The 25657-nt window shown below is 40.3% G+C and overlaps 1 protein-coding gene across 1 annotated transcript in view; it reads left to right on the forward strand.

Moving 5' to 3' along the window:
- Positions 1 to 25657, forward strand: part of vwf (von Willebrand factor) — a 197532-nt gene that overhangs the window by 64112 nt on the left and 107763 nt on the right. The window contains exons 16-21 of the mRNA XM_062981993.1: positions 1101 to 1341; positions 3562 to 3656; positions 6060 to 6220; positions 9057 to 9160; positions 13049 to 13187; positions 14333 to 14476. Of these exons, the coding sequence (XP_062838063.1) occupies positions 1101 to 1341; positions 3562 to 3656; positions 6060 to 6220; positions 9057 to 9160; positions 13049 to 13187; positions 14333 to 14476 (884 nt within the window). The remainder of the gene's footprint in view (positions 1 to 1100; positions 1342 to 3561; positions 3657 to 6059; positions 6221 to 9056; positions 9161 to 13048; positions 13188 to 14332; positions 14477 to 25657) is intronic.

Here is a 25657-nt window from a genome sequence, read left to right on the forward strand (position 1 = left end):
GAGTTCATCCTGTCTTGTGGATTCGAACCGGCAACCTTCAGTTCAGCTACCCAATCTTCAGGTCAGCAGTTTAGCCGGTAGAAGGATTTAACCTATTGTGTCACTGCGGCTCTTATGAACGAAGTAAAACAGATTAAAACCATTGTTGGCCTACCAAGCTAAAGGGTAATCCAGAAGGATTAAGTACATTGCCTGAAACTACAAAAATCTGGTGAAGAAAAAAAGAATAAAAACTTGTTAGACTACAAAGGCTTGGTGGTAACTGGCATCCTTTGTTTACTTTTTTCAGTCAAACATGATGCAAGCCTGAAATGATTAGGTAGTTGCTACCTTGTTGTTCAGGACTGATATTATGTATCTTTGTAGTGTGAGTTTTTGCAGTATTTTTCTTTTATGTCATAGTGTCAGAAAACCAAGATCAGCATGCATCTTCTTTCCAGTTTCACCTAGTAGCCAAGATCTTTGATCTCTCTTACTCTTTCATTGCCTTCCCCATGCAGAGAGTAGCCAAACTTCAGGAATTGCTGAGTTGCAATCTCAACAAAATGTGTTGTCGAAGGCATTTATGGCCAGAATCACAGGGTTGTTGTATGTTTTCCGGGCTGTATGGCCATGTTCCAGAATTATTCTCTCCTGACGTTTCACCCACATCTATGGCAGGCATCCTCAGAGGTTGTGAGGATGCCTGCCATAGATGTGGGTGAAACATCAGGAAAGAATACTTCTTGAACATGGCCATACAGCCCAGAAAACACAAAACAACCCTCAGCAGAATGCGTATTACTTGTGTCAATGCATCTACTTCCTGTACCAGCTTTGGACTAAGAAAGAATACATTTTGCAATGATGTTTTCTTCCACAGCATTGAAAAAATGATATATTGTCATATAGAAAAAGTGTCCTCTCTAAACTTTATGCTTTTTAAAGCCCTGTTGTGCAATATGGGAATATCTTTTGGGTAATTTCTGATGTCTTTGCTTATGAGTAGGAACTTTTAAAAGAAACTGGTTCTCTGACAACTCAGAATAGTGTTTTGCGTATTTGTTACTGTAACTAATATCACACCTATAATTACTTTATTCTTTTATGCTATTTTACAGCTTTCAGATGTCCAGAAGGTCAGATTTACCAGCAGTGTGGGAGTCCATGTAACCAAACTTGTCGAACCCTGTCATATCCAGATACAGACTGCAGTGAAATTTGTATGGAAGGTTGCTATTGTCCAGATGGATTATACCTTGATGAACAGGGAGGATGTCTCCCCAAGTCACAGTGCCCTTGTTATTATGATGGTGAGATCTTCCAGCCTGATGATGTGTTCTCAGATCATCATACCATGTGGTAAGTGAAGGTCCTCAGGCTGATTTCATGAAATTAGACATCCTCTAATTATATTCCATGTATTGTCTCATCCACACAAAGAAAACATTGCCATTCTGATTAGGGAGATACTGACTTGCAAGTGACACACTTTTGAACAAATATTTGAGATTTTGGGGCTATAACAATGCACAAAAGAGCACAGGAACAAGAAGAAAAGGAAAAGGCAGGGGGTAAAACATGGAACACTGGTAAGTACATAGGCACTATCTTATTTTAACTCTCACAAATTTAAAAATATGGGGGAAAGGAATTATGGTATAATAGTATTTTGCAACACATCTTTTTTGCTGCCATCCATTTATTAGAATATTATGGAATTCAGTATTGAGAATGTGTGCTGCTTTGCAGACACCTACAAATGACTTGATGGGAACTACGGATTTTAGATTAGATCATTATTATTTGTAATTCTGTTTCCTGTCTTATATACAACTCTTCATATTATTTAGTTGTCAGTTTTTTTTCTTTAAAAGCATTCAATTTATTCCAAGAGAGAAAATATTCATTAGATAGTTTTTGTTTGTTTTTTGCCTTGTCCAACGTTTCCAGTATTTGTACTGAAACAAATGAACAAATGAACAGGGACCACTTTGACCAGGAATCACTCTCCAGCATGAGTACTAAAAGGGTTACAAATCAGGTTTTGGTCAACTTTAGATTCAGTTTGGTTATTTGGGATGCCGATTCAGAAAATTGCATTGGATAGACCACATCAGCTCTAGTTTCTGATACAAAACATAGGCCCTCCAATGGTCACCATTTGCACACCCACAGAAAACCATATTTAATTATCTAGAGCTGCTGTGGTCTATCCAATGCAATTTTTTTGCATCAGCACTCCAAATAACACCAGGAACAGATCTAAAAAAAACACACCAAGGCACCCCTGCTTGTAGGCGCCACATGGAATGACTCTGCTTAGGGGGAGGAGGAGAAGCAGCAGTCAGCAGGCTTATTGTCGCACCTTTTGTGGCTAGTCAGCCTCTCCCCTCCCGACACCCTCATTGCCTTGGCACTATAAGCAGAGGCGGTTCAACCACCAGGCCAACTAGGCAGTTGCCTGTGGCGCCATCTTGTTGGGGGCGCTATCGAGGCAACTCCTGTCTCTTGCGGCCTGCCTCCGCAAGGTATTGAATTGCTTTTTCTGTTGATTTGTTGTAAAACATGATGTTTTAGTGCTTAATTTGTAAAAATCTTAATGTAATTTGATGTTTAATATGCTTTTCCTCAATCCCTCGTTATTATCAAACATTTTCGCTTATCCAACGCTTTTATTTTTCAGTGATTGGTTTGGGGGGGCACCAAAATTCTGTTCGCCTACACTTGAAAAATACCCTAGGGCCAGCTCTGACTATAAGAGGGTTTTGCAAGACTAGTCACTCTTGTTGCAACGGTGTAGTAATGGTGAGGCCGCAGATCATATTTTAGTTCTTGGGAACCACTGGTGATCTATGGAACACAAGTTGGGAACCACTGATATAGTGGAACTTCATTATCTACTGGGGTTTGGTTCAAAGACTCAACATCCATGGATTCTCAAGTCCCATGATATTCAGTATTGTAGCAAAATGGCAAAATGAAGTTTTGCCTTTTGGAAATATTAAAAATTATTCTCAAGCCACGAATGGCTGAATCTGTGGGTGGAGAACCTGTGGATACAGTACACTGACCGTAATTAACTAGTTATTAAAAATAACTCTCCAAACTCAGATCATTAGCTACTTGAGAAGATGAATGTCAAATTACAGTTTTGTGTAAAATAATTTGACTTCTGAATTGTCTGAAACTTTTAAGTCTTAACTGTGATGGTTGTTAATGTGTTGGATATATTAAATCTAATGATGCTTTAAAATATTAAACATAAACATTAGTACATAGAAGTGTTTCTGACATAATCATAATGATCCTGAAATAATCATAATGACATAAACATTAGTACATAGTAGTGATTCTGACCCCTCCTTCCAGCAGTTCTGGTGATGTAAGGAGCTCCTAACAATTATAACTATTTGACCTCCATGTTTACTGCACATCAGTATATTTCCTTTATTTTGCAACAATTCAACTTTGTAATCCTGCATTTCTGACTTCTGTGAAAGCCTGTCTAGACATGTACACATGTATCAATTTTTTTAAAAAAATCACAAAATAACAAACCCTTTTTATTTTTGGTTTTAGTTATTGTGAAAATGGACTCATGCACTGCAGCTCAAAGAAACTTCCAGGAGCTTTTCTGCCAGATGTTTCCTTTCAGCATCATCCTTCAGCCAGAGGTTACTATTGTTTCTTTAAAAATCAATATGGATTTTCTATATTTTGTCCTTTCCTTATGTTTCTTGTTTTGAAGAGAGGGATACAACGGGCAATTATAAAATGAGCCTTGCATTCATTTTCATTCTTTGTTTAGCTCCTCGATTTCTTGTGCCTTGCAGTTTTTAGTTAAGAGCACCTAAATCAGGGAAGGGCAAATTAGGAATCTTATCCCTCCCTCCAAATTTCCCATCCCTCCTTCCCAGTGTAACACTGAGAAATTTGGGGGAGGGAATTCTAGAAACCTAAATTAAATACAATAGATGAATTCAATAAATTGTGGAGTCTGGTTTATAAATTACAGCAACAATTTGCAAGCTGCTGCTGACAGGAATTCATTTGCAATGGACCTTTACATGCTTTTAATAAAATAATATTTATTGAGTGCCTTACAATTTCTGGATTTTTAGCAGTCTCCAGAATATCATTAAAATGCTATGTAAATTTGAAAGCAATATCTCTTTGAAATGTTTGCAAAAATTTCCCTAAGAATCTATCTAGTCCTAGAGACTTATTTGGACTGCAAGTCTTTTTAATTACCTCTTAAAATTTATTCAGGAAGATTGATAACTACAGATTTAGCCTGTCTTTGGCAGGGTAATTTTAGCTCTCATTTGATAATCTATAATATCATGGAGCCTCCGGTGGCCTAGGGGTTAAAAGTTCGAATCCCACCCGGGGAGAGCGTGGATGAGCTCCCTCTATCATCTCCAGCTCCATGCGGGGACATGAGAGAAGCCTCCCACAAGGATGGTAAAAATATCAAAACATCCGGGCGTCCCCTGGGCAACATCCTTGCAGACGGCCAATTCTCTCACTCCAGAAGCAACTCTGGTTGCTCCTGACAAAAAAAAAACTATAATATTACAGGCAAACTCATAATTACAAACATCTGACTTGCAAATGACTGTTAAGAAAGAGAGGTAAGACAACAGAAAGTGATAGAAATTTATCCCTAGGACAGGAAATTCAGTCCTGAAAAATTATCATAGGGAAGAGAGGTCTCCACTGAAGATTTCTAACCAATCTTTGTTTCCAAAACCAGACATTATTTTAAAAATCCAATGATCACAGGGATGGAAAATGAGGTGAAATCTTCTGAACAGAGACACAGGCAGCAAAATAAACACCAAAGGGGTGTTGTCAACCCTTCCCAAAATTACAAAATTTTGGCTGGAGTTACCCTTTAAAAAGTATCTGCTCTGAGTTACATACAAATTCAATTTAAGAACAAACATACAAAACCTATCTTGTTCGTAACTTGGGGACAACCCATATTTGCATGAGCTGGAGAGCATCTATAAATGTTTTCCAAACCATGGGCAAATTTACTTAGAAGTAGGTAAAGGTAAAAGTTTTCCCCTGACATTAAGTCTAGTCATGTCTGACTCTGGGGTTGGTGCTCATCTCCATTTCTATACCGAAGAGCCGGCGTTGTCCATAGACATCTCCTAGGTCATGTGGCTGGCATGACTGTGTGGAATGCCATTACCTTCCCACCAGAGCAGTACCTATTGATCTACTCACATTTGCATGTTTTCGAACTGCTAGGTTGGCAGAAGCTGGGGCTAACAGCGGGTGCTCACTCCACTTCCCGGATTCGAACCTGTGACCTTTTGATCTGCAAGTTCAGCAGCTCAGCACTTTAACTTGCTGCGCCATGTGGGGCTCCATACTTAGAAGTACTACAGTGTAAAAGAGCCCTGTTTTAAAATTAAATGCCATCCCTAATCACGTTATAAACGTACAAATTACCAAACAAGCACCCATCTTTCCACATTTTTATTGCTATTTTACAGTTCCCAATGCTACATCAGTGTGAAACTGATGAGAGAAGCCTCTCACAAGGGGACATGAGAGAAGCCTCCCACAAGGATGGTAAAACATCCAAAACACCCAGGCATCTCCTGGGCAACATCCTTGCAGACGGCCAATCCTCTTACACCAGAAGCGACTCACAGTTTCTCAAGTCGCTCCTGACATTAAAAAAGTCAATTGAACAGACCTTTGCCATAATTGGTGACTAATATTGCAGTGTGTTAAGCTTTCTAGGTAGTTTTCGTTTTAACTTTCTTTCTAAGAAATTTTTAAAAACTACAGAAAGTTCGCTGGAAAGTCTTTATTTTAATTATTATTGTAAAAAGTTTCTGAATATCAGTGTCTCAGCAGTAGTAAAGAGATTGGGTGTAGAAGTACTGCAGTTAGTTGAGTTGTTGGTTGTTACATTCAAAGTTAGCACTATCTGGACTTATAATTATGGAAGGTAGGATTTTGAAGACCATGACTTCAAATACTCTTGGAGATATTATTACAATTTCTTTCTGGGCCAGACTTTTGAGGATGTTATGTTGTTTTATTTCTTAAAGTAAAACGAAGTTTGGCGTGCAGGCACCCCATGACCATGCTTGTATGTCCTGCAAATGATCCAAGAGCTAAGGGAGTAGAATGCATGAAGACTTGCCAGACATTAGAATTAGGCTGTGTCAGTCACGGATGTGTATCCGGCTGCATCTGTCCCTCTGGAATGGTAAGTTAAAATAAAATTTCAAATGAAATTATTTGAAAAATATGGTCTTGAGACATGTTTGTTTTAGCTTGTCTGTTCTTCCCTCTACTACTGAATACACCTATCCCGCTTTACCTTCTTTTGTAACTGTATTTGCATCACTTGTAGAAATTCTATCCAGACCAAGGTAGGGCTTATCCAGGTTTGTCAAATTTGTTGAGACATTGCATTGTTCCTTGATGGCACCATCTGCAAACCAGTTATTCACTTCCTTCAGCCGTTACAGGTGACTGCATGAACTCCCTCACCATCCAGAGTTCAGTAGAAATCTCTGCTTGGCCAAGGAAACCTGCTAGGTTGTCCTGAGCTAGCCAGATTTTCTCAGCCTCAGAGCAAGGCAATAACAAATCTCTGAATTAAGTTTGCCAAGAAACCTGCATGATAGATTTCATTTTCAGAAATTACTGGAATGTACAAAACAAAAACAAGATTATAGTTTTGCTTTGTTTCATTTTTGTGAGCAATGTTGAATTCTCTACCAGAATTTAAATTAAATTAAATTAATATAGTTTGCCATATTATAGAAGCAAAACTTGAAGAAATGCACATGGAAAGCCATCCTAGTGGAGAAGATTGCTAGTCTCTACTAGTTCCTTATTGTGATAAGAAAAAGACCCTCTCTTCATCCATACTTGGAGAAAGCTCCGATTTCGTGCTAAGTGTGCTTATTTGGTAACGTTCATTGTTATACAACTGCTCTTTATATATTGCATCAACTAGGGCCAGCCCGGGTTAGTACTTGGATGAATTCCAAGTGTTGTAGGCTATATTTCAAATGATGGACTGGACTGTCTACCCGTCAGTATTTCTTGTCTTAAAAAATACTGTGAAATGCATGAGATCATCATAAGTCAATTGGCAACTAGAAATCAATTGGCACATATATTGCTGGACTTTTTTTTTTTAGTCATGAAACTTGTTAAAATTCTATCTACCACTAGATGGCAGTGTTGCCCAACTATTTCTGTCATATTTCAGTTCAGCAGAAATGTTCATACATACAATTGTGTCTACTTCATGTTAGTGGCTCAGATGCATGAACATCTTAACAGCGTTATAGCTCCTTTACCCCCTGGACAAAGCAGTGCACTGGGCCTTGCCTACATAAAAACTCACAGGAATAAAAATTTCCCTGTTTTCAGAGTGTTGCTCTTTATTTACTGTCCTGATTTTAAAGATTATATTGTTCTGTATTATTATACCACAGTAATTTTAGATATTATATTTATAATCTTATATTATCTGCTTAGAACTGAATTATATGAGGCCTCTACACAGCTGTATAAAATCCACACTGAACTGGATTATATGGCAGTGTGGACTCAAGATAATCCAGTTCAAAGCAGATACTGTGGATTATCCGTCTTTGGCATTCTGGGTTATATAGATGTGTGGAAGGGCCTTGAGTCTACACTGCTATATAATCAAGTTCAAATCAGATAATCTGTATTTTATAGGCAGTGTGCATGAGGCCTAAATGAGGCCTAACTCTGCCTGTCCCCTGGGCTGAGTGGGTTGCTAGGAGACGAAGTGGGTGGAGCCTACCTTTCTAACTGGCAGCAAGGGGAAAAATTCTTCCTCTTCCTCTAATTTGAGCTTTATATTATTAGGTTTTTTTTGAAAGACATTTTTTGGATGATTATGTCTTTTGTGGCCAAATTTAGTGTGATTGGGTTCAGTGGCTTTGTTGTTTACTCCATAAGAAAATGAACATTACATTTATATAGATAGATAGAAGGATAGATAGATAGATAATCTTATAATCTGGGAAAACTCACAGCAACCCAGTGATTCCGACCATGAAAGCCTTTGACAACACAGTGGACGGTATTGTTGAAGAAGCAGTATTAGGGATTGACATTGACATTGCACTTGTTAACTTGGAAAGTTTGCTCATTTTCTCTTTCTCTTTTGAAGGGAGAGCAGAGGTTCTGCTTAAGAAATGGAAATTCACACTGTCAGCAATTGTTGTTCTCAGCCATTAATTGCTTTCTACAAAATGATAGTAGGAAAAATTGGTTCTGTTGATGTCAAAGAGTAAAGTAATATTTCATGATCGAAATGTTTATTATTGAAGACATAATGTGGCATTTTTGGTATCCAGTCAAAATAGCAATTTTTAGAGCAGTTGTCTCACTAACCTTTCACACTTCACTTAGCAGAAAGCCAAAATTTTAATGCTTATGTAATTGTATAATTATAAATAATAACAACAACAGATCTTTTCAAGTTTGGTGTCTTTGAAAGAGGCTGTTTTCTTGGTTCCACCTTTCAAAAGCACATCTAGGCTGGAACTACACTGCCATATAATCCAGATTATCAAAGCAGATAATCCACATTATCTGCTTTGAACTGGATTATATTTAATCCAGTTCAAAGCAGACAATCTGGATTTTATATGACAGGATAGATCCAGCCCTGGTTGGGACACCAGAAAGGGCTTTCTTAATGGCTAATAAATCATGATTTCTCTGCAAACTTGATTTTTTTTCATATTTAATTACTTGAAAAGACAGAATTACCCTTTTTATGCTAACTGCATTTCTAAATAGTCAAATGAAATTTTAAGTTATTGCAATGCTAGATATTTAGGGACTGAAGGAAAATACCATGCAGGATGGCAGGATTCTTGTTTAGATGGGCAATGTCCTCATCGCCTCTCCACAGTCACTAAACCCCTCATGGAGTCTAGATGTCTGGTTGTTGCTCATGTGTTTTGTTTTCATGTGTTCTGTTGTGTCCTAGAATAATTATTCCATTAGTTGTACAACTTTAATAAAATCTCTGTCTATTCTAGGTGCGGCATGGAAACAAATGCATTGTGCCTGGAAAATGCCCCTGTTTTCACAATGGACAAGAGTATTCTCCAGGACAGAGTGTTACACTAGATTGCAATACTTGGTAAGAAATTGGCTTGTTTTTAAATTGGTGTCCACTGTATCAACAAAAAAATGCCTTTATGGATGTTGGCTATAAATATTCCATTTTCCAGTTGTTAAATGATGTGTATAAAGTTATTGGAAAGTTAGTAAATGTTTTGTAAGGCAATTAATTTTAATTAAATCTCTTATTTTTTCTTATTTCCTGCATCAGGTATTGTTTCATTTATTTATTATGTTTACCTGTGGCAGATCTCTTTATCCATCTCTTTATTCTTGGTTTTGGTTCCTCAGGATGACGTCATAAATGTGTTATGTGGGTTTTGTATCATTATGCATGGCCTGACTCCAGTGCAGGCTTGATAGAGATAACATTTAATTTAATAATAATTTAATTAATATCTTAATTATCCATACCATTAAATATATATAAGCATTTCTTTCCCCCTTTTAAACAGTGAATTACAAAGAATCTGCTACCACATTTTCATCTCCCTTGATGTACATTATATCAAAAATCATAGTCCTGTGACAAAAGGCTCCAGTGCCACAGCTTGCCATTGTTTCCTTCTGTTCCCTTGTGTTCCCTATGGAGCTGAAATTTAGAATGCACTTCCTGTAATGATCTACCAGTCCAAAGATGGCTCTGGTTTGTTGTTTTTATGTCCCACAATGTGCCTTCATTTTGCTTTTATGCTCAATTCAGCACCTGTAATTCTACTTAGTGCCAACTCTAGGGTCCCATACCCTAAGCTTCATAATAATAATAATAATAATAATAATAATAATAATAATAATAATAATAATAAAATTACGATTTGCCAACTGCAAAAGGCCACCCTACTGGGATCTGCACGCATCATCCGAAAATACATCACACAGTCCTAGATACTTGGGAAGTGTTCGACTTGTGATTTTGTGATACGAAATCCAGCATATCTATCTTGTTTGCTGTGTCATAATAAAATAATAATAATATATTTATATTCCATTCTATCTCCCTGAGGGGATTCAGACAGATCACAAAATATATACAAGGCAAGCATTCAATGCTGTCACAAGTAATAGCAAAAACAGACAATACATAGATAAAGGCAAGATTTCCCGCTTTTCCATCTCTGACATCTGGAGGTTGTGCTTGACTTGGTCATGGGGAGGTGTTGTTATTCCATTTTCCGCACTGAGGAGGCTGATGTCCATGGACGCCTTCTTGATCAAATTTTGCCAGCATGTTTTTTAAGGGCGCCTTTTTCCTCCCCACCAAAGCGATGCCTATTTATCTACTTACATTGCTGTTTTTGAACTGCTAGTTAAACAGAAGCTAGGGCTGATGGCAGGAGCTCACCTCAACCCGTGGCTCAAACTGCCGGCCTTCCGGTTGACAAAATTTTCAGTAGCTGGTGATTTAACCTGCTGTGCTAGCCACGGGTTAAATTGTGGGTTGTGACTCCAAATGGGGTCATGTAACTTTTAGGCATAAACAGTTCTCCTTCCATCATGCTGCTGGCTGATGAGATGGTTTTTAACTAGATATAGACTGATGGACTATGTCAAGCTCAAAGGCCATGAACACAGTCCAGTTGGTTGCCAACTGGATGCCATGTTCTTCACCAAATCAGCTAAGCATCTATGCACATTGTCCTGAAATGAGGATCCCAATAAACAAAAAAATCACCCAAAGGGTGCTCACCAATGTGTCGTCTTCATCATGGAAAGAAGTGACAAGTGGAGTGCCGCAGGGTTCCGTCCTGGGCCCGGTTCTGTTCAACATCTTTATTAACGACTTAGACGAAGGGTTAGAAGGCACGATCACCAAGTTTGCAGACGACACCAAACTGGGAGGGATAGCTAACACTCCAGAAGACAGGAGGAGAATTCAAAACGATCTTGACAGACTAGAGAGATGGGCCGAAACTAACAAAATGAAGTTCAACAGGGACAAATGCAAGATACTTCACTTCGGCAGAAAAAATGAAAATCAAAGATACAGAATGGGGGACGCCTGGCTTGACAGCAGTGTGTGCGAAAAAGACCTTGTAGTCCTCGTGGACAACAAGTTAAACATGAGCCTACAATGTGATGCGGCAGCTAAAAAAGCCAATGGGATTCTGGCCTGCATCAATAGGGGAATAGCGTCTAGATCCAGGGAAGTCATGCTCCCCCTCTATTCTGCCTTGGTCAGACCACACCTGGAATACTGTGTCCAATTTTGGGCACCGCAGATGAAGGGAGATGTTGACAAGCTGGAAAGCGTCCAGAGGAGGGCGACTAAAATGATTAAGGGTCTGGAGAACAAGCCCTATGAAGAGAGGCTTAAAGAGCTGGGCATGTTTAGCCTGCAGAAGAGAAGGCTGAGAGGAGACATGATAGCCATGTACAAATACGTGAAGGGAAGTCATAGGGAGGAGGGAGCTAGCTTATTTTTCTGCCCTGCAGACTAGGACACAGAACAATGGCTTCAAACTACAGGAAAGGAGATTCCACCTGAACATCAGGAAGAACTTCCTCACTGTGAGGGCTGTTCGGCAGTGGAACTCTCTCCCCCAGACTGTGGTGGAGGCTCCTTCTTTGGAAGCTTTTAAGCAGAGGCTGGATGGCCATCTGTCGGGGGTGCTTTGAATGCGATTTCCTGCTTCTTAGCGGGGGGTTGGACTAGATGGCCCATGAGGTCTCTTCCAACTCTACTATTCTATGATTCTATGATTCAAATAATGTAACTCATCCAAATGTGATGTTCTATCCTTAATTTCTAACTCCAAAAACATACTAAATACTTCAAAAGCAAAACAAGACATAGAACAGCCCATCAGGAAGGCACAATCTGTGTAAAAACATCATTTGAACTGGAAGCTTAAAATCATCAGAATGAACTGGAGACACTTCACACTTACAACCTCATCAGATGGAGTTAGAATTAGTGGCATGCTCCACTTCAGCTTCCCTTTAAGTAAGAACCCCGCCGGCTCTCATTACAGGACACACAGGTACTTCTATTGTGGCTCCATGCTTAAAGGGAAGGTGAAGTGGAGCATGGCGCTGTGGTTGCAACACAGGAGGGTTCCTATATTCCGCCAGGAACAATGGGGGAAGCCAGGTGATCAGTGCTTCTCCCTGTGGGATGGTGAGTTGGGTGATTTGGAGTGATGAGCTCCCCATGCCTCCAGACGTATACTTCCAAAAACACCACAATGTGTGGCGATTCCGGTGGCCTTTGGGATGAGGTCCTAAATGTCACACTGTCAGGTCAGAACAATGACAAATGTGCATACTGTCTTTATTGCCCTGTCAAATAAAGTATACTATACTGAACAAAGCTCAGGGGGAGTTGCAGTTTGGTGAGGCACCAGCACTCTTCTGCAAAGAAGGTTGAAGACTTTGTAAAATGACAACTCCACATCATTGAGCCATGGCAGTTAAAGTGGCATCAAACTGCATTTATTTCCTGTAGTTTGACTCCATTGTATCATTGAGCACCCTGGGACATCCTCCCCACCCATTGTGTATCCTCCCCATCCAAAAATCTGCAAGTTTGACTACGGGGGAGGGTGGCTGATCCATGTTGTGAGAGAGACTATTGCTCAAAATTAAGTGTGATGTAACAAGCAAAATCATTTTCTTTATCGTTGGGCTCATGGTAACCATATGGTTAGCTAAGCCTGCACTGGAGTAAAGTCCTTCAACAGTTTGTTGGAAGAGAATTCAGCCTTCCAGGCTGAAAAAACCACTCATCTAATTCAATTTTTTCAAAAAGTGTTATATCTGCCTCAAAACTGTGTTGTTTGATCCTTTCATCAGTCACTAATGATTTTGTACTTGCTTTCTCCAAGAGACAGACCTTATTTTCAGCATCATATCAAATTACGAATAGAATATTTGCTAAGTTTTGCAACTGCTTTTCTGCCCACTACAGTGTATGCCGTGGTCAAAAATGGGAATGTACAGAAAACATCTGTGACGGGACCTGCTCAGTCATTGGTACAGCTCATTACTTGACCTTTGATGGACTGAAATATAAATTTCCAGGGAACTGTCAATATGTACTAGTTCAGGTGAGGTGGTGGTAATCAGTAACATGCTGAGAGTAATAAATATCGTTACTCTGGTTGCTGGCTGAAATCATTTTCCTTCTCAAACTTTTCCAGAAGAGAAAGAACCAGAGGAGGAACACAAAAATTCACTCCAAATTTTATTTCAGTTTTTTGTTTGTGACATCTTTAAATTAGATGTGATACATCATGCTCTGTGCCCTCGATAAGGAAGGATGTAGGAGGGAGCTGGAAAGCAATTCCATCAGGTCAATGTGTGGATCCTAGAGGCAGTGGCAAGAGCCCCTTGGCCCCAAAGCTGGTGAAAACGGGCTATGAGACAAGAAGTAAAAAGTTTCACAGAATATTCAATGACGTGTGAAGCAGATCAAGGGATCAACCAATATGCTTGCCATCTGGTGAATGTACCTTTTGATCTGGTGAGAGATGGGTGGGGGCTTCTCTCAGATTTCATGTAATGCTTTAGAGGAACCCAGAAAGCAGTTAGAAAGTAGTGCTTTTGCACACTTTTGAAGCCTCGTGTAATGCCAGTGATGTGTTTCTGCCTTTCTCTCAAGGCTATAGAAAGATGGCAGCTTTTCATGAAATCATTTAGAGGTTCAAAGACACATTAAATATTCCTTGCTGTTTTGTTGTCTACATACTGCTGAAACTCAGTCGAAATATCAAGGGTGGGAAATGCTTGCCTCCTCTGGATTTGGTAAGGAGCAAATTGTGTTAGTTATAAATTTGGGTTTTGGCAAACCCAGCCAAAATGTGTACAGACAGTCCCCAAGTTTTGAAAGATTTGGCTTATTGTAGAAACAAGGATTGGCAATAAAGCTTCACTGGACACCCCTTTCCCCATGATAAGTATTTCAGGAGTGAATTTCCCTTCTGGATGGCAGATTTCTCTCACTCCCTGTTTTCTCATCCCTGTTTGTAACTGTGAGTCATTTGTAAGTCAGATGTTTGTAACTCAGGCACTGCTTATATATTCATAAGCATGTTTCCAGAACTGATACTTACTCATAGAGTTTAGAGTGTAAATACAAATATTTTTCAGAGGTTATTGTTGTCAGATATTTCTAAAATTTAGTCTTGACAAACTTTAAAATGGGTATCTGTATATGTTCTAATGTTGGCTCTCAATATCTCCATTTGTTAAGGATTATTGTGATGACAATGATGTTGCTTCTGGAACCTTTAGAATTCTTGTGGCTAATGAGGGATGTGGCTTCACAGGAGAGAAATGCACTAAAAGGATTACTATTCTGATTGACAGTGGAGAGATTGAACTGTACAATGGAAATGTAAGTATGTCCCTCTTTCTCCATCTTTACAGTAGTACCATTGTGGAAGAACATGTTTTCAGTGATCTTCTAATGTTTAAAAATGTCATTTCTGAATAAAGCAACATCCCACACCACATGGGAGAAACATTCATTGTTGCCAGGTCTACAGTGAGATAGAAATTTCTGAGGAATTTGATGGATGATGAAACTATTCTGTGATTGGTTTTAAAGGAGTAGTTGTGTTAGTCCCTTGAAGGAAGGGGAGGGGAGGAGAAAAGAAATGTAGCATCACCTTTCAGACTAACTGGTTTTTATTTTTACACAGGCTTTCGTGGAGCTAAACCCATTTCTTTGGATACAGTACAGAATGATATGCTTAGGTATAAAACAGAACTGTGAAAATTGATTTATACCTGAGCATTTATCATCACTTTGTACGGCATCTAATGAAGTGGATTTATATCCAGAAGACTTATGTAAAAATAAAAACCAGAGAATATTACATCTAGAGTTACCAATAAAGAAGAATCTCCAGAGATTTATTGGAACTGCAGGTATAAGGTCAGGGAAATGCATTTCTATAATTTCTGCAAGACTCCCATCTATATCACATACCAATGGCTCCAGAGCAGACAAAAGTCAATGTGCATCTATTCAATTTTTCCCTCATCAGCATCCTTTTTTCTTGCAAGAAAATAGAAGTACGTTGGAAAATATGGAAGGGTTAAAAATGCAAGGAGCTCCTGGTGGTGCAGCGGATTAAACCGCTGAGCTGCTGAACTTGCTGACTGAAAGGTTGGCAGTTTGAATCCAGGGAGCAGAGTGAGTTCCCGCTGTTACCCTCAGCTTCTGCCAACCTAGCTGTTCAAAAACATGCAAATGTGAGTAGATCAATAGGTACTGCTCTAGCGGGAAAGTAACGGTGCTCCATGCAATGATGCCAGCCAAATGACCTTGGAGGTGTCTACGGATAATCCTGGCTCTTTGGTTTACAAATGAAGATGATCACCAACCCCCAGAATCGGACACGATTAGACTTAATGTCAGGGGAAAATCTTTTCCTTTACCCTAGAAATGCAAAATAGCGTTTAAGGACTCTTGTACAATTCTTTGTTTGAGGTAGGGTAACTGGCAGGATGAAAACTGTGTGTGAAAGCACTTTAGGTCAGGAAGAAGAAAAAGAAGAGACAGTATTTGATGGACATAATTTCCCCTCCCCCAACACACACACACACACACACACACACACACACACACTGCCATTCCGCTTGCCTTTTGTCTCAGATTTTAATTTAAGCTTTAGGGCAGGAGCCTGTTCTGTTGTTCTTTGGCCATGTACTTTGATGATGCTGAATAAATAAATGATGATTGTGACAATGAAACCTTGTTTCCTGAAAAGAAAGAACATTATTTAGACACACTGCACTTCACTATCTTTGTCATCTGCAGGTAAGGGGACAAATAGAAGGACAAACTGTACAATGTTTCAGTCTTTTTCCAGAGGAGAAACAATACTATCAAACAAAAAATAGAATACATTAAGGGGACTAAAGCCCAGAGTAGGTAAATAAGCAGTAAAATAATACCTAATGGATTCAAGTTTCCAGTGCAAAATTATTTGCATCCAATAGTATTTAAGAAACTTGCAGAAATAGGATTGTTGTATGTCTTTCAGGCTGTGTGGCCATGTTCCAGAAGTATTCTCTCCTGATGTTTCGCCCACATCTATGGCAGGCATCCTCAGAGGTTGTGAGGTATGCCTGCCATAGATGTGGGTGAAACGTCAGGAGAGAATACTTCTGGAACATGGCCACACGGCCCGAAAGACATACAACAACCCTGTGATCCCGGCCATGAAAGCCTTCGACAACACCTTGCAGAAATAATTTTAGAGCCACTGTCAGGAATCACTGAGAATTCTTGTGAGAGTAGGTTTGGTCCAAGCTGACTGGAGGAGGTCAAATGTTCTCCCCATCTTCAAGAAGGCCAAGAAATAGGACCCGAGCAACTTCTGACCAGTCAGTGCGGCCGGTTACTAAGAACCAGAAAGCTAAATTATATCTTTTTTGGACATAATTAAAAACTTGGTAGTTTTTAATTAGTGCTTTGGAGGAGTGCTTTGGGTCTAGCATACCTTAATTTCAGTAAGGCTTTTGGCATGTTTCCTCATGATATTTTTGCAAACACACTGGTGAAGTGTGGGCTAACAGTGCTACTGTTAGGTGACTCTGCAATTGGATGAAAACGTGAAATAATAGAGTGCTCAGAAATTGTTGTTCTTTTTAATGATATATTTATTACAATATAATACGATTGAACAAAGAACAAAATTGCAATAACACACTGCACCAAGACTTTGTATCTTGCATGCATAGCTACACTCCGCTCTGGGCCCCTAGAGCCATCAACCATGCTGAATATTGTTGTGAGAGGGGGGCTTGAGATATTAATGGTTTTTCGATTTTTATGGGAATCTTGTTCCTCAACCCCTGTGAAAGTGGAGGGTCAACTATATTTATAAATGGAGTCCTTCAGATCAGAAATGTCACTCTGTTGAGAGCTAGGTGACACAGGTACACATCTGTATCCAAAATTCTTTCAATTAGTGTGTGGTCTTGATCATTCACATCTTATGTTTTATTGCAAATTTTACCATGGCTCTGATTTTTCCCCTTAGTTTCTTCTCTAGAATTCACATTCTTAGTGTTAGAGCTTGCTTTTGTACAGTTGTTTGAGGTATCATTTTCCTTGATTGTTTCTTCCTGTTGGCACTGGAAAATCAATTTTCCCGTAGTTCTATTCAGGACGTCCTCATGTTCTCTGACAGATTAAAGGGAGTAAATGCATTGTTGAAGTGTGCAGATCTTCTCTTCAATGAGAGCCAAGTGTTGAAGAGTGGCAAGTGTAGTCAGAAAGGTTTTCCAACAGGAAAAGCAACCTGACTGCAGTTAACTTTCCCCAACTTTTAGACCAAAGCAACTCTTCGCAACAAAAAAACAAAACCTCACATGACACATTCTGCTGGTGCAAAAGCTCCCATCCTTACCCAGTCCAGCTTTTATTTTATTAACGGCAACCTCAGCAAAGGCTGGGAAAGATATATAGATGAGTTTCTCGTAATATTTCAGCAGAGTATCGAGATTTCTATGTGAAATGAGACAAGTCAGATAAATATTGCATAAGGAATCAAAAACATTTTGAAACTAATCTAGAGGGTACCTGAAGGCTTCTTCCAAAAATGTATCCAAGGATAACCTTTTCTTTGTCTTATCTCTTATGATTTTTATTTTTCATGGCCAAACTTACACTTTGTAGATCTGTGGCTTGTTTTTAACAGTCTGGAGGTAGCTGGTGAGCAGAAGACTAGCCCTCTCTGCTTTTCTTTTTCTTTTTTGTTCATACTTGGTCAATAGGAATTCTGAAAGTATCTACAGAAAGAATCAAAGAGAAAGAAAGAACAAAAGAAAGAAAGAAAGAAAGAAAGAAGAGAGAGAGAGAGACAAAGACAGACAAGCTGACAGACAGTTCGTCAAGAAACCTGTGGTTTAGCCTTGGGATTTCAGAATAGCCCAGCAAGAATAATCTTAATCATGGTACAGCATTGTTCCCAGGATTTGATGTGGGAGGAAGCAGTTGCCATGATTGGCCATCAACAATTCCCAATGTTGTAAAGGTTTCCCCTGACGTTAAGTCTAGTCATGTCTGACTCTGGGGGTTGGTGCTCATCTCCATTTCTAAGCTGAAGAGCCGGCATTGTCCGTAGACACCTCCAAGGTCATGTGGCCGGCATGACTGCATGGAGCGCCGATACCTTCCTGCCGGAGCAGTACCTATTGATCTACTCACATTGGCATGTTTTCGAACTGCTAGGTTGGCAGGAGCTGGAGCTAACAGCGGCCGCTCACGCTGCTTCCGGGGTTTGAATCTGGGACCTTTCAGTCTGCAAGTTCAGCAGCTCAGTGCTTTAACACACTTCGCCACCGGGGCTTCTGCCCAATGTTGTAGCATAACAATATTATAACTGGGCCATTCCATAGGATGTTTAAGTGCTTCTGAGCTGCTTTGTGCAGGTGGTAAGACAGTTTTATGTTAAAGGACGCAAGGAAAACAAGGAAAACTTTATCTTGACTTTGACTTTGTATAATGATTAACTCTGCTCTGAAAATTAATAGAGTTCACCCTCAAGATGGCAAAATTGTGGTATTCGTCCCAGAATGACTTTGATCAGATATAGGTAAGCAGTATCTACAAAGTCTGTGCTTCATAGTCATCCTGGGGACTAGTAGGTGCTTAAGTAAGGCTATAAACAATTCCAGTTGACGTGAGCGCAGGCTGCATCAGCAAAGCGCTTCTGCTTTTAATTTTATTTACTTTGTTTTTATTAGCCAAGTAGTTTATTGCCCTAGTCTTTTATCAGTCAGGGAATGTGTTTATGTTTCCCACTGGTCACTGTCTCACTGGCGGGAACTTGCGACCTTACAGCAACAACAAGGCAAAGGACAATTGCAAACAAACCGAAGACCTTTTACTACCATGAATAACACCAGAGGAAAGAAAGGCTCCAACAGGGAAAAGAAGAGGGAAACAGAAGCCCCTGAGAAGAACTAATCTCCCGAACAGACCCTCCCCAGACAACATAAGATCACTGACCTACAACTAAACCTGGATTATAAAGCTCCTGAAGAAGACTTTTTACCACCAGAGTTATTTAAATCCAACCCTGACTGGTGGGCCCCCCAATAGCAGGTCTATGTAATCACATAAATAACACTGCCAATATTCCTACAGGTTGGAAATTGGCAACAATTATCCCTATTTACAAAAAAAGTGCAAAAAAATCCAAAAAAACTATAGACCTATCAGCCTAATAGATATAGTGGCCAAAATCTATTCTAAAGTACTTCTTTCTAAATTAGAGCTTTGGGAATATGAAAATAAAATCCTATCAGACGAACAAGCCGGCTTCAGATCAGGAAGATCCACCATGGATAACTGTTTTGTCCTAAACCACCTAATATATAAACATCTAAAAAGAAAGAGCAGACTTTATGTTGCTTTCATTGACTTAAAAGCAGCCTTTGACAGCATCACCAGAGAGCAGTATCTCATTGCTCCAGACTGTCATGACCATGGCCCCCTATTGTGACCATTGTCCACTGTTGGGAAAGAACGGGCCACTGTGCTCTGTGAGATCACCTTTCACAAGGGTATCTGATAATGCTAAGGACTCAAGCCAGATTGCATGATGACAGGCAGAATGGGAGATACCATGCATCATCACAAAAGGCCATGAACTGACTGTTCCTTCTATGCTGCGAAATTGGAGGAGCTTGCATAGAAATAGCATTATTCCCAGTTGTTTCAAACTCAAGAAGTAGCTCAGAGGCTCAATTTGAATAGGCAAATGCTAGGCGCCCAGAAAGACTTGATGGAGAACTAGGCATATCTTGCAAGCCATGTAGAAATAATTCCTGACAGTCTGTTGAAGAACCCGTACAATATTTGTCCCTTCATTAACAACTATTCTCAGATCGAGAATGTTTCATATGTCTTATGTGAGGCAGGAAAAAGTAAAAGAAAAGTGGGGTTGTTATTTGCAGTATTTAGTATTTTCTTCGCTAGTTATAATTTATGTTAATGTGTTAGTGTGATTTGTTTGCATTTTGTGTTTTTTCCTCTCTCATTTTCTTCTTATTTTTTGTTATTATATACCAACAAAGATTTATTTAAAACCAAAAAGCAATTCTCGGATTGAAAAAGGAGTCGCTAGATGGCCCCATTACCCTGTCCTCCCTCCAGCCACATGTTGTACAGAGTAAATAAAAGGATCCACCCCCACCTTCCACTTTCTGCCGACAGCTAGAAAGAACCCTTTCCCCCTTTCTAGAGGGCAGAGTTCAGCTGTTTGCCTTGAACATTGTAACAGCCAGGAATGTCCCTGCATTCATTCTTCACAGACCTCCAGAGTGATATAGAATTACCATTACCTAAACATCCAAAAGTGCTCTATTGTCCCTGGAACACTGGAGCTTTGCAAACAGGTTTGAAGTGAAACATGAAGCCACAGAATGCTGCTTTGCTTTGGACTTAAATATATAGAATGTTAATCCAACCATTTCCATTGAAAATGTTATTTTTAAGTTGTCCAAAAAGGCATTCTCCTTGAGTTTTGTGTTATTATTTGGAGACTTGTACATGCTGCTTTTAAAGAGCTCAAATCAATACAAATAGAAATGAAATATTATGAAAATAAGCTAAAATATAAATCCACAAAATTAGAAATTTATTTTGAATTTGCTGAGTCAGGGTTTCTTTCTTTCTTTCTTCTTTTCTCTGAGTATAGAATCATAGAATCATAGAATAGTAGAGTTGGAAGAGACCACATGGGCCATCTAGTCCAACCCCCTGCTAAGAAGCAGGAAATCGCATTCAATGCACCCCCGACAGATGGCCATCCAGCCTCTGCTTCCCTATGACTTCCCTTCACGTATTTGTACATGGCTATCATGTCTCCTCTCAGCCTTCTCTTCTGCAGGCTAAACATGCCCAGCTCTTTAAGCCGCTCCTCATAGGGCTTGTTCTCCAGACCCTTAATCATTTTAGTCGCCCTCCTCTGGACGCTTTCCAGCTTGTCAACATCTCCCTTCAACTGTGGTGCCCAAAATTGGACACAGTATTCCAGGTGTGGTCTGACCAAGGCAGAATAGAGGGGGAGCATAACTTCCCTGGATCTAGACGCTATTCCCCTATTGATGCAGGCCAGAATCCCATTGGCTTTTTTAGCAGCCGCATCACATTGTTGGCTCATGTTTAACTTGTTGTCCACGAGGACTCCAAGGTCTTTTTCGCACACACTGCTGTCAAGCCAGGCGTCCCCCATTCTGTATCTTTGATTTCCATTTTTTCTGCCGAAGTGAAGTATCTTGCATTTGTCCCTGTTGAACTTCATTTTGTTAGTTTTGGCCCATCTCTCTAGTCTGTCAAGATCGTTTTGAATTCTGCTCCTGTCTTCTGGAGTGTTAGCTATCCCTCCCAGTTTTGTGTCGTCTGCAAACTTGATGATCGTGCCTTCTAACCCTTCGTCTAAGTCGTTAATAAAGATGTTGAACAGAACCGGGCCCAGGACGGAGCCCTGCGGCACTCCACTTGTCACTTCTTTCCATGATGAAGACGACGCAATGGTGAGCACCCTTTGGGTTCGTTCGCTTAGCCAATTACAGATCCACCTAACCGTAGTTTTGTCTAGCCCACATTTTACTAGTTTGTTTGCCAGAAGGTCGTGGGGGACTTTGTCGAAGGCCTTACTGAAATCCAGGTACGCTACATCCACAGCATTCCCTGTATCGACCCAACTCGTATCTCTATCGAAAAAAGAGATCAGATTAGTCTGGCATGACTTGTTTTCGGTAAATTCGTGTTGACTATTAGCAATGACCGCATTTGTTTCTAAGTGTTCGCAGACCACTTCCTTAGTGATCTTTTCCAGAATTTTGCCTGGTATTGATGTGAGGCTGACCGGACGGTAATTGTTTGGGTCGTTCTTTTTTCCCTTCTTGAAGATAGGGACCACATTCGCCCTCCTCCAATCTGCTGGGACTTCTCCCGTTCTCCAAGAACTCTCGAAGATAATTACCAGTGGTTCTGAAATAACTTCCGCTAGTTCCTTCAGTACTCTTGGGTGTGGCCCTGGGGACTTGAATTCGTTTAGAGAGGCCAAGTGTTCCTGGACAACTTGTTTCCCTATTTGGGGTTGGATTTCCCCCAATCCTTCGTCCATTCCGTGTTGCTGAGGTTGAAGATGGCTTTCTTTTTCTGAGAAGACCGAGGCAAAGAAGGCATTAAGTAGTTCTGCCTTTTCCCTGTCCCCTGTTGCCATCACCCCATCTTCTCCTTGCAATGGCCCTATCGCCTCCTTTTTCTTCCTTTTTCTACCAACGTAAGCAAAAAAGCCTTTTTTGTTGTTTTTTATGTCCCTGGCAAGCCTGAGCTCATTTTGCGCTTTAGCCTTGCGAACCTTTTCCCTACAGGTGTTGGCTATACGTTTGAATTCTTCTTTGGTGATTTCTCCCCTTTTCCACTTCTTGTGCATGTCACTTTTGAGCTTTAGCTCAGTTAGAAGTTCTTTGGACATCCATTCTGGCTTCTTTGCACTTGTCTTATTTTTCTTCTTTGTTGGCACTGTTTGCATTTGCGCCTTGAGTATTTCACTTTTGAAAAACTCCCATCCATCCTTAACTCCCTTGTTTTTTAATATCGGCATCCATGGAATGCCGCTCAGTAATTCCTTCATTTTTTGGAAGTCAGCTCTCTTAAAGTCGAGAATGCGTGTTTGACTTGTCTTAGTTTCAGCATTCCTTTGTATTGCAAACTGCAGGAGCACATGGTCACTTGCCCCTAAGGATCCAACCACTTCAACTGTATTGATCAGGTCTTCCACATTTGTTAAGATTAGATCAAGAGTTGCTGATCCCCTTGTTGCCTCTTCTACCTTCTGGACCATAAAATTATCTGCAAGGCAAGTGAGGAATTTGTTGGACTTTGTACTCTTGGCTGAGTTTGTTTTCCAGCAGATATCGGGATAATTGAAATCGCCCATGACTACTATATCTCTTCTTTGTGCCTGTTTGGTCAGCTGTTGACAGAAGGCTTCATCAAGTCCTTCATCCTGACTCGGAGGTCTGTAGTAGACACCCACGACAAGATCTTTTTGAGTCCCGGTTCCCTTGATTCTTATCCAGATGCTTTCAAGCTGTTTTCCCGGATTACAGTCTTACATTTCTTCTGCAACGTAACTGTTTATGACATATAAAGCTACTCCCCCTCCTCTCCCCTTTGTTCTATTTCTGTGAAAGAGGTTATAGCCCTCAATGGTTAAATTCCAGTGATGGGAGTCATCCCACCAGGTTTCAGTGATGCCTATGACATCGTATGTGTGGTGCTGTGCTAGGAGTTGGAGTTCGTCTTGCTTATTTCCCATGCTCTGAACATTAGTGTAAAGACATGTAAGCCCCTGTGACCTCCCCTCGAACTGTTTATTTGGGATTATTGTGCTCTCTGTACTTGGTCCTTGCTGTGTTTGTGCAGCCCTCCGTTTAGCCTTTCGGCGGTTCCCTGTGGTCGTGGGTAATATAGTGTTCGCCAGGCTGTTGTTCCCCTCCCCCAGTGGATCTAGTTTAAAGTGCGCCTGATGAGGTTTGTGAGTCTGTGTGCAAAAAGAGTACACATTACTTTTAGTAGTGACTGAATTTTCTCAAACCCTTGGTCCAGTCAGTTCTTCAGGAACTGATGGAGTGAAGTCCATCCATGATTCTTCTCTTTTGCATATAAAAATAGATTCAATAGACATGTAAAACATAAAATTTAAGAAGGTACAGAATAGAGGTTTATTATAAATCTATGGATGTGATTCCTTTCTCAAAATCCATGTCTGTGAAGGTGATTAGCAATAGGTTCAGGAGCAGGAAAAAAAAGACTTCACACAACTAATGTGGAACAGATCACCACAAGGATGTCAATCTAAACCTTATTGCCAGAGACCACAGATCTTTACACATTCGATGAAATAACAAGTCCCGGGGAGGCTGAGGCAAAAAAATGCGATCGCTAATGGTCAACACGTCATGCCAGACTAATCTGATCTCTTTTTTCGATAGAGTTACAAGTTGGGTTGATACAGGGAACGCCGTGGATGTAGCATGCCTAGATTTCAGTAAGACCTTCAACAAAGTCCCCCACGACCTTCTAGAAAACAAACTAGTAAAATGTGGGCTAGACAGTTAGGTGGATCTGTAATTGGCTAAGCGAACGAATCCAAAGGATGCTCACTAATGCGTTGTCTTCATCTTGGAAAGAAGTGAGGAGTGGAGTGCTGCAGGGTTCTGTCCTGGGCCCGGTTCTGTTCAACATCTTTATTAACAACTTAGATGAAGGATTAGAAGGCACGATCATCAAGTTTGCAGATGACACCAAACTGGGAGGGATAGGTAACACTCCAGAAGACAGGAGCAGAATTCAAAACGATCTTAACAGACTAGAGAGATGGGCCGAAACTAACAAAATGAAGTTCAACAGGAACAAATGCAAGATACTTCACTTTGGCAGAAAAAAATGAAATGCAAAGATACAGAATGGGGGTTGCCTGGCTCGACAGCAGTACTTGTGAAAAAGACCTTGGAGTCCTTGTGGACAGCAAGTTAAACTTGAGCCAACAATGTGATGTGGCAGCTAAAAAAAGCCAACAGGATTTTGGCCTGCATCAATAGGAGTATAGCACCTACTCTGTTTCCCCTAAAATAAGACATCCCCAGAAAATAAGACCTAGTAGAGGTTTTGCTGAATTGCTAAATATAAGGCCTCCCCTGAAAGTAAGACCTAGCAAAGTTTTTGTTTGGAAGCGTGCCCGCCGAACAGAACACCAGAGCATGTAGGATCGGTAAATGTACGTACCATAAAGTGTTGTACATGGAAATATTGGTAGTAACAAGAAATTCTTGATAGGATTCACAGTTTGTCTGGTTATGCTGGTTTATGATGACAACTACTGTACAGTATATAATAAATGTTCATTTTTTTTGTTCAACAATAAATGTGAATTCTTCTTCATGGAAAAATAAGACATGCCCTGAAAATAAGACCTAGAGCATCTTTTGGAGCAAAAATTAATATAAGACACTGTCTTATTTTCGGGGAAACACGGTAGATCCAGGGAAGTCATGCTACCTCTCTATTCTGCCTTGGTCAGATCACACCTGGAATCACACTGTGTCCAATTATGGGCACCGCAGTTGAAGGGCAATGTTGACAAGCTGGAATGTGTCCAAAGGAGGGCTACTAAAATGATCAAGGGTCTGGAGAACAAGCCCTATGAGGAGCGGGCCGAGCGGCTTAAAGAACTGGGCATGTTTAGCTTGCAGAAGAGAAGGCTGAGAGGAGACATGATAGCCATGTACAAATACATGAGGGTAAGTCATAGGGAGGACTAGGACACAGACTAGGACGCAGAACAATGGCTTCAAACTACAGGAAAGGAGATTCCACCTGAACATCAGGAAGAACTTCCTCACTGTGAGGGCTATTCGGCAGTGGAACTCTCTCCCCCGGACTGCGGTGGAAGCTCCTTCTTTGGAGGCTTTTAAGCAGAGGCTGGATGGCCATCTGTCAGGGGTGCTTTGAATACAATTTCCTGCTTCTTGGCAGAAT

Source organism: Anolis carolinensis, chromosome 5, assembly GCF_035594765.1.
Source record: "Anolis carolinensis isolate JA03-04 chromosome 5, rAnoCar3.1.pri, whole genome shotgun sequence".
Taxonomy (NCBI): domain Eukaryota; kingdom Metazoa; phylum Chordata; class Lepidosauria; order Squamata; family Dactyloidae; genus Anolis; species Anolis carolinensis.